The sequence below is a fragment of the Sardina pilchardus genome, chromosome 9 (assembly GCF_963854185.1).
Source record: "Sardina pilchardus chromosome 9, fSarPil1.1, whole genome shotgun sequence".
Taxonomy (NCBI): domain Eukaryota; kingdom Metazoa; phylum Chordata; class Actinopteri; order Clupeiformes; family Clupeidae; genus Sardina; species Sardina pilchardus.
Window position 1 is genome coordinate 2,349,307 of NC_085002.1, and position 10,000 is coordinate 2,359,306.

The 10,000-nt window shown below is 51.6% G+C and overlaps 1 protein-coding gene across 1 annotated transcript in view; it reads left to right on the top strand.

Annotated features, from left to right (window-relative positions):
* Nucleotides 1–10,000, top strand: part of foxp4 (forkhead box P4) — a gene marked incomplete at its 3' end in the record, with an annotated part of 69,192 nt that overhangs the window by 23,222 nt on the left and 35,970 nt on the right. Inside the window, 3 exon segments of the mRNA XM_062545242.1 lie at nucleotides 969–1,097; nucleotides 2,590–2,737; nucleotides 9,809–10,000. The exon segment at nucleotides 9,809–10,000 is cut by the window's right edge and continues 19 nt beyond it. Coding sequence (XP_062401226.1) covers nucleotides 969–1,097; nucleotides 2,590–2,737; nucleotides 9,809–10,000 — 469 coding nt within the window.

Below are 10,000 nucleotides of genomic sequence, written 5' to 3' on the forward strand. Positions count from 1 at the left end.
TTAGAGGCCCTGTTTGTCTGAGAAAGCCCTTCTAACCGCCGAGAGAGAGAGAGAGAGTATGTCTGGGTGTGAAGGGGATACAAAGAGAGTGTGTGTGATTAAAAATGGTCTGTGAAGTGTGTGTGTGTGTGTGTGTGTAGGTGTGTGTCTAGGTCTAGAATCCCCAACCCTGACTGTCCAGACGTTTAATTATTTATTTTCTTTGCTTCCTCTCTCCTTTCCAACTGTTGTTATCTCCACGGCGATAAGCCTTGTCGCTGATTGGCCGAGCCATCAGAGGGCCACGCCATCAGGAAGGCTTCACATTTATCACCGGGGGCGACGCTCCCTGACGTTATCACCGCGTAGCCCTATTCTCTGATGTCCCTCCAACACACACACACACACACACACACACACACACACACACACTTCTACACCTTCCCTAAATCTGCCCCCCCACCACTACACACACACACCTCCACACACACACACACACACACACACACACACACACACACACACACACACACACACACACACACACACACACACACACACACTTCTACACCTTCCCTAAATCTGCCCCCCCCCACCACTACACAGACACACCTACACACAGACACACACACACACACACACACACACACACACACACACACACACACACACACACTTCTACACCTTCCCTAAATCTGCCACCCCCCCCACCACCACACAAACACACCTACACACACACACACACACTTCTACACTTAACCTAAATTTGCACGCACACACACGTACATGTACAAACACACCCCTACACACACACACACACACACACACACACACACACACACACACACACTTCTACACTTTCCCTAAATCTGCACGCACACACTCACACACTCACACACACACACACACACACACACACCTTTCTACACGTCCCCTAACTCCCCCTCTCCCGGTGCACGTCTCATGGCATGTGTGATCTATCGTTGCAGCTGCTGAAGCAGGTGAACTGCAGTAACGACAGGTCCAGGGCCAAAGTGACCGCGGCAGACCAGAGCAGGGCCAGGTCAGGGCCAGATGTGGGCCAGATCAGGGACGTGTCGCAGCCCGCCGTGTTCTGGGTCTGTATCCACTGCATCTGAAAACACATCAAATCAAATCTGTGACCTTAAATAATCATGAGAGGAAGATCTTGACTCGAGTCGAGTCCGTTTATTTGTGTAGCGCACGTCACATGCACGCAGTGCAACCCAAAGCGCTCCACACGTGAGACGCACTGTACACACACACACACACACACAGGGCACAAGACGCGGACGGATCTTAGTCACAAGTCTCACTGTAGATGCTTAAGGTCAGAGGACCGCAGCATTGTTGATGAATTACATTTATATCTGCAAGAGAGCCAGATTATGGATTAAATCATTAAAGAAATATCTGCAAGAGGACGAGTTTATGGATTAAATCATCAAAGAAATATCTGCAAGAGAGCCAGTTTATGAATGAAGTAGATATCTGCAAGAGTGTGTGTGTGTGTGTGTGTGTGTGTGTGTGTGTGTGTGTGTGTGTGTGTGTGTGTGTGTGTGTGTGTGTGTGTGTGTGTGTGTGTGTGTGTGTGTGTGTGTGTGTGTGTGTGTGTGTGTGTGTGTGTGTGTGTGTGTGTGTGTGTAGACTCAGAGTTCCAAATGAAGTATCACGACTGTAGCTGAGAACGTGTTTGAGTTGGAGTTTGACTTGGGGAGAGTGTGTGTGTCTGTGTGTGTGTGTGGGGGGGGGGGGGGGGCGGGGGAGGTTGAGGAGATTTGGGTGTGGGGTGCGGCATGAGTTTCTCATTGTGGGTCTGTAGCTGTAGAGAGCAGTGATTGGGAGGAGACTAATCATCCAGACACACACACACACACACACACACAGGCGGTGTAATTTAGACACACACACAGACAGCGTAATTTAGAGTTTGGAGGCCCGCGCAGCCACACGTGTCATTGGTTATCCCATATGATTGTCCTGATTATGCGTCAACCACACACTCATAAATCACACCACCCAGAGACTGAGCTGTGTGTGTGTGTGTGTGTGTGTGTGTGTGTGTGTGGCTCCCCCCGACACATGGAACTGTCACTGCTCTCGACACACACATCAGTAGTCCCTTCCCAGTAGCACTAATTGCTGTTGTTAGTGAGTGGTGCTACTGGGGACCAACTGCACACACACACACACACACACACACACACACACACACACACACACACACTCTGGCTGGGAAGCAAGAACACTAATGCATTGACTCTGTAAACAGGATTCACTACACAAGTGTTTGTGTCTAAACATCTCTGTCTGTTTCCCACAGTAGCCTGCTCATCTCACACACACACACACACACACACACACACACAAACTCTCTCTCTCTCATTTCTCATCTCACTCTCTCTCTCTCACACACACACACACACACCACACACACATGCCTGTCTCTCTGTTGCTGTTATACAGTTTTAAGGATATGGGTTCATAAGTGTTTAACCCCCTCTAACCCCCCTCTCCATCTTTCTCTCTCTCCCTCTCTTCCTCCCTCCCTCCCTCCCTCCATCTCTCCATCTCTCTCTCCGTCTGCAGCAGTTGGGCAGTAAGCAGCTGGCGTTCCAGCAGCAGTTGATCCAGATGCAGCAGCTGCAGCAGCAACACATCCTGAACCTGCAGAGACAGGGCTTAGTGGGCCTGCAGCCGGGACAGGGAGCTGTACCTATACAGAGCCTGCAGCAAGGTACACACACACACACACACACACACACACACACACACACACACACACACACACACACACACACACAGACAGGGCTTAGTGGGCCTGCAGCCGGGACAGGGAGCTGTACCTATACAGAGCCTGCAGCAAGGTACACACACACACACACACACACACACACACACACACACACACACACACACACACACACACACACACACACACACACACAGAGACAGGGCTTAGTGGGCCTGCAGCCGGGACAGGGAGCTGTACCTATACAGAGCCTGCAGCAAGGTACACACACACACACACACAGCACTGTGCCCATATAGAGCCTGCAGCTAGGCACACACACACACACACACACATACACACACACACACACACACACACACACACAGCACTGTGCCCATACAGAGCCTGCAGCAAGGTACACACACACACACACACTTACAGTATATAGTACTTCAGCAAATGCTTCCCCATCACAGTGCCACCAGCTGTGGAGCAAAGAGGTCTGTCTCCATGGTGGTCTGTGTGTGTTTCTGTGTGTGTGTGTGTGTGTGTGTGTGTGTGTGTGTGTGTGTGTAGGGAGCACTCCTCCCACGCGTCCCACCACCAGCCTGTGTGTGTGTGTGTGTGTAAGGAGCGAGGAGTATGCCTCCCACGCGTCCCACCACCAGGCGGTGTGTGTGTGTGTGTGTGTGTGTGTGTGTGTGTGTGTGTGTGTGTGTGTGTGTTTGTTTTATTCCCTGTTATAAACGGCTCTCTAAGAGAAACAGTGCCTGAGGAAAGTTCTGGAAGAAATGCAGCTAAATTAGCGCAGACGCTGCCCTCCCAGTCTTCACTCAGCCCTCAAACAGATGGCACACACACACACAACACACACACACACACACACACTCTTACCCACAGACGCAGTGACTGCAGATGCCTTGGCAGCTGGTAGCTGCTCCTTTAGTTGCAGGTTAGGAGTCAAGTACTACTGCTAACGCTAGCTGTGTCTGTAGTAGCATTGGCTAAAGTGCTAATACAGATGCTAAAGTGCTAACGGCTAACGCTAGCTGGCTGTGGCTGCGTTATTGTGGCTTCTGCATGATCAGTGCTAAGTGGTAACGGCTAATGCTAGATAGTTGTATTTGTGTGAACATGGGCTGGGCATGAATAGTGCTAAGCGCTAATAGCTAATCAAGCTACAGTAAGTTAGCTGCATCTGTGTGAGAGTGGCGGGGGGTGTCATTGGTGCTAAGTCCTAACAGCTAACGCTAGCTAGCCACATCTGTGTGAGTGCTGGCTGGGTTCCATCAGTGCTACATGCTAAAGGCTAACACTAGCTAGCCACATCTGTGTGAATGTGGGCTGGGCGTCCTCAGTGCTACGAGCCAGAGGCTAGCGCTAGCTAGCAGCATGTGTGTGTGAGCGCGGGCTGGGTTTCATCAGTGCTACGTGCTAGAGGCTAGCGCTAGCTAGCAGCATGTGTGTGTGAGCGCGGGCTGCGTGCCACCTGGACTGAATGCGGCCGTGTCCAGGCCTCCACATGTGAAGGCTGTTAACTTAATCAGCTCATAAAAAGATAAAAGACACAACTGATTGTTGGGTTTGTGGAAGCCAGTCATTTGGATAATAGGTAAAATATGCTGCACTGTGTAGAGCAGTGGGAGAGGCGTGTGTGTGTGTGTGTGTGTGTGTGTGTGTGTGTGTGTGTGTGTGTGTGTGAGCACTGAGAGGGGCTTGGGATTGTGTGTGTGTGTGTGTGTGTGTGTGTGTGAGCAGTGAGAGGGGCTTGGGAGTGTGTGTGTGTGTGTGTGTGTGTGAGAGCAGTGAGAAGGGCTTGGGAGTGTGTGTGGGTGGGTGTATGGATGGATAGCGAGGTTGTTTCAGAGTGTGTGGGTGTGTGTCTGGGTGGGTGGATAGGGGGGTTGTTTCAGAGTGTGCGTGTGGGTGTGGGTGTGTGTGTGTGTCTGGGTGGGTGAATTGGTGGAGAGTTATTCCGATCGTGTGTGGATGGGGGGTTTGTTAGAGAGTGTGTGTGTGTGGTGTTTGGGTGTGTGTGTGTGTGTGTGTGTGTGGTGTTGGGGTGTGTGTGTGTGTGTGCCAATATGCACGCTAGCATGAGCCAGACAGACTGATCCAGTGCAGGAAATGGGAGTTTCTGTTCGCTTTATTTCGCCCTAAGTATACTTTGGTTATTTTTCCGACTTCCCCTGTTTTGTCAGTTGTGTTTTCCAGAAATGAATCCTGACTCTCTCTGGCCAGCCCCCCGTCCACTGAAACTAGACACGCCAGCTTTACAGCTTCCAGAGTGACCGTAACAAAACCCAAAGCCTCCCTCCCTCCCTCTCTCTCGCTCCCTCTCTCTCTCTCTCTCTCTCTCTCTCTCTCTCTCTCTCTCTCTCTCTCTCTCTCTCTCTCTCTCTCTCTCTCCCTCCCTCCGCTCTGCCGCCGAGAACAAACAGGCGCTCTGGGCCCGAAGCCCAAAACTCACCGCCCAGGCTCCCCTCCTCCTCTCTCTCTCTCTCTCTCTCTCTCTCTCTCTCTCTCTCTCTCTCTCTCTCTCTCTCTCTCTCTCTCTCTCTCTCTCTCTCTCTCTCTCTCTCTCTCTCTCTCTCTCCCTCTCTATCCCCCTCTCTCTCTCTCTATCCCCCTCTCTCTCTCTCCTCCCTGTTCAGGAGCTGGTGTAGGCTTGTTGTTCTGGGTGCTCTATTCTCCTCTATTACTCCTGACATCTCTGATCATTTCAATCTTAGCCAAACAGAGACTCCTCGTGCTCCGACCTGGCACGCACGCACGCACGCACGCACGCACGCACGCACGCACACACGCACACACACAACCACAGGCCCATTCATAGCCATACAACCACATGCACACACACACACACACACACACACACACACACACACACACACACACACACACACACACAGCATAACCACATAAATACACAGACTGACATAAGTCAGCAGACACACACATAGTGCTGTATATATTTTGACAAATCAGTGGAAAGTGTGTTCTAATGACAGTGAGAGAGAGAGAGAGCAGAGAGAAGGAGAGAGGAGAGAGAAAGAAATATAGAAAGAGAGAGAGGAGAGAGAGAAGGAGATATAGAAAGAGAGAGAGGAGAGGAGAGAGAGGAGAGAGAAGGAGATATAGAAAGAGAGAGAGGAGAGGAGAGAGAAGGAGAGACTACTATGAGGGAGAGAAGGATAAATGGATAGAGACAGACAATGAAGTTGGGGTTCCGAGTGACTCAGAGCAAAATATAATTTTATCAGCTGCAACCGACACACACACACACACACACTCCTCATCGGGCCTCCTCCCCGGTGCTGATGTCATGGCTGATGTGTGTGTAGATCAGTGAACTCTGGGCTCCTGCAAGCCCTTGGGCCAGAGAGCACATGGAATTCCCCTGCCCTTCCACACACACACACACACACACACACACACACACACACACACACACACACACACACACTCTCCCTCTGTACAGAGCATTGTGACTGGCCAGTGGAGCGTGTTCATTCCTCTGACCGATCACGCCTGCCCAGTCCAGTCTCTCTTCCTCTATCTCCTCCTCTCTCCTCCTCTCTTCTCTCCTCTCCTCTCCTTTCTTCCTCTCTTCTTTTCTCCTCTCCTCTCTTCTCCTCTCTTTCTCTCTTCTCCTCTCCTTTCCTCTCCTCTCTTCTTCTCTCTTTCTCTCCTCTCTCTCCTTTCCTCCTCTCCTCTAATCTCTCCTTCACTCTCTTCCTCTCCTCTCCCCACTCTTCCTCCTCTCTTCCACCTCTTTTATTTTCTTCTTTTTGTCTCGCTCCACTCTCTCCCCTGAAGAGCTTTTATTCTCTGCTTTGTCTGGTGTCCAAGCACACACACACACACACACACACACACACACACACACACACACACACTCACTCACTCACACTCTGTCTCTTTACCAGCGGCGTGCTTGTTGTTGTTGTTTGTGTGTGTGTGTGTGTGTGTGTGTGTGTGTGTGTGTGTGTGTGTGTGTTTTTATTTGTCGCGGTGTCTGCTCCTAGACTGACCGCCGGCACTTTTATTTGTGGCGGGAGGCAGTCAAGCGGACAGTCCCGGCCCGTCTCCCCGGCAACGGCACTGTAAACAAATTTGTTTGGGAGGGAACGTGAGCTGTGTGTGTGTGTGTGTGTGTGTGTGTGTGTTTGGGAGGGAAATAGAGTTGAGTTCTCCAGCCGACTGAAATGCCAATGAGTTCTGGACTGAGCTCTACTCTTGCATGTGAGTGTGTGTGTCTGTGAGGAGAGGGCTGTGTGTGTGTGTGTGTGTGTGTGTGTGTGTGTGTGAATGAGAGGAGAGAGGTGTGTGTGTGTGTATGTATGTGTGAGGAGAGGGATGCGTGTGTGTATGTGAGGAGAGGGATGCATGTGTCTGTCTGTGTGTGTGTGTGTGTGTGTGTGTGTGTGTGTGTGTGTGTGTGTGTGTGTGTGTGTGTGTGTGTGTGTGTGTGTGTGAGAGGAGAGGGGTGTGTGTGTGTGAGGAGAGAGATTGTTGGATTACGCTGTCCCCCATGGACGAGTGGAGACTGCTTCTGCTGGTCAGAAAGGAGAAGTGTGTGTGTGTGTGTGTGTGTGTGTGTGTGTGTGTGTGTGTGTGGAGACTGCTTCCTGGTGCCTTTAGCGTTCTCTCCGGCTCTCATTGGCTGTCCCTGCGCTCGCACTAGACAAGAGAGCGCCATGATGTCAGCACTGGGCAGTCGCACCGCAGCCCCGAGACCGGACGCAGCGCTGGACTGTGTGTGTGTGTGTGTGTGTGTGTGTGTGTGTGTGTGTGTGTGTGTGCGCGTGCTGGACAGCAGTGGTTCCTACAGCCTCGCCCGGCTCCAAGAGAGTCTCATTCCGGTCTCCCTCCATCATGTCCCTCAGAACAGTGTGTGTGTGTGTGTGTGTGTGTGTGTGTGCGCGTGGAGAGACTCATGTCCAGCATGCGGAGTCTGCATTTAGGAGTGTGTCAGAGCAGGGAATTCTGGGGAGGAACATGCCAGGCCGCTGAGACAGAGACAGAAGAGGAAATGCCAAGTCTGCGTGTGTGTGTGTGTTTGTGTGTGTGTGTGTGTGTGTGTGTGTGTGTGTGTGAAGCAGTCTTCCCTGTAGGTAAACCCTGTTTGGCCGCAGCCTTAGTCTCTAGCCCACATGCTCCGGGATGGGCAGCGGAAGAAAGACAGGGGCCTGAGCCAGCTTTAGTCCTCCAACTCCTATATGTGTGTGTGTGTGAGTAGATGTGTGTGTGTGTGGGTTTGCCTGTGTGCATATGTATGTGTGGGTTTGCCTCTGTGCAAATGTGTGTGTGTGTGTGTGTGTGTGTGTGTGTGTGTGTGTGTGTGTGAATTCTGCAGGGCCAGGCTGCAGCAGTGATGGACTGCCCTGCTGTTTCGTGTGTGTGTGTGTGTGTGTGTGTGTGTGTGTGTGTGTGTGTGTGCGGCTCTGCCAAGCGGGGAGTTTTGTTTTGGCGGGGTCTGGGACAGGAATGCCGGTGGAGCAGACATAATATTTGGATTGCTATTAAGGCGCAACACACACACACACACTGACACACACATACACACACACACACACACTGACACACACATACACACACACACACACACACAGCCTGAGAGATAGCGGAGCGCCCGGGCCTCTCTGGAACGGGCCGCACCAGACGCCCACGGCAGAGAGGAGGAGGAGGAGGAGGAGGAGGAGGAGGAGGAGGAGGAGGGAGGAGGAGGAGGAGGAGAAGGCTGGACATTAACCCTCCTCTCTTCTCTTATTACCCCACACCCCCTCCTCCTCATCCTCCTCCTCCTCCTGCTCCTCCTCCTCCTCCTCCTCTCTTCCTATCCTCTTCTCCTCTCCTCTTTCCTTTCCCTTCTCCTTTCTCCTCTCCTACTCTTCCTCTTCCTCCTCTCCTCTCCTCTCCTCTCCTCCTCTCCTCTCCTCCTCTTCTCCTCTCCTCCTCCATTCTCTAAGTTTGTCTGAGAAGAAAGGAAAAGAGGGAAAACAGATCTCTAAATTTGAAGGAGGGATGTGTGTGTGTGTGTGTGTGTGTGTGTGTGTGTGTGTGTGTGTGTGTGTGACTCCCTGGCCAGCATTGATACTGTAACCGAGTGAGCAGCAGCAAGTGAAGCAGCACAATGATAATTACGAATAGGAGTCGCGCTGGGGATTGCAGAGGTGTGTGTGTGTGTGTGTGTGTGTGTGTGTGTGTTGCGGAGATGTGGGGAGATAACACAAACAAGCTGAAATTAGCCCGCTGTTTTCCCTGCCTTCACCCCATCCAACATGGTTAACAAGCCCCCCCGGGCAGGCACACACACACACACTCCTCGTCAGTTAAGCGTGGCATGCTTGTGTGTGTGTGTGTGTGTGTGTGTGGTGGTTTACGGGTTGCCACATTAATGCTAACAGTCGCTGCCAAGCTTTATGATCTCCGGGGCGTATGCGTCGCCGTGCCAACTGGCATGGCTCCTAGCCGCGCGGGGGAGGGGTGTGTGTGAGGGGGCAAGGAGTGTGTGTTAAGGAGGCAGGACGAGTGTGTGTGTGTCAGGAGGGAGGGGATGGTGATAAAGAGACATATCTTCCCAAGGTGTCCCACTTAGTCATCTCACTCTCACACACACACACCCACACACACACACTTCACACACACACACAAATACATCTTCACAAGACAGCCCCTGTCTATGAGGCAGGGGAAGAACTTTAAAATAAACAAATAAAAGTGTGTGTGTATGTTTGTGTGTGAGAAACGTTTACAGTCTTGTCTCACATATATTTCAGCACTGTGTGAAGTGTGTGTGTGTGTGTGTGTTTTCCTCTAGACGATTATGTCCTCATGTAACCTTCCTTTCATTTCTCTCTCCCTCTCTCTCTCTCTCTCTCTCTCTCTCTCTCTCTCTCTCTCTCTCTCTCTCTCTCTCTCTCTCTCTCTCTCTCTCCTAAAGCTATGGGTATAACATGTTAAGCATCAACTTGCATTAAAATTGATATACAAATAAAGTCATTAATGAAGGATCTCTCTCTCTCTCTCTCCCTCTCTCTCACACACACACACACACACACACACGCACAGCCATGTGTCCCCCGGAGCTCCAGCAGCTGTGGAAGGACGTAGCGGGCGGTGTGGCGGGTGCGGAGGAGCAGGTGAAGCACGAGGGCCTGGACCTGAGCACCAACAGCTCCAACTCTACCTCATACTCCAACAGCAAGGCCTCGCCGCAGATCTCACACCACCCGGCCCTGCCCAACGGACAGAACCCCCTAC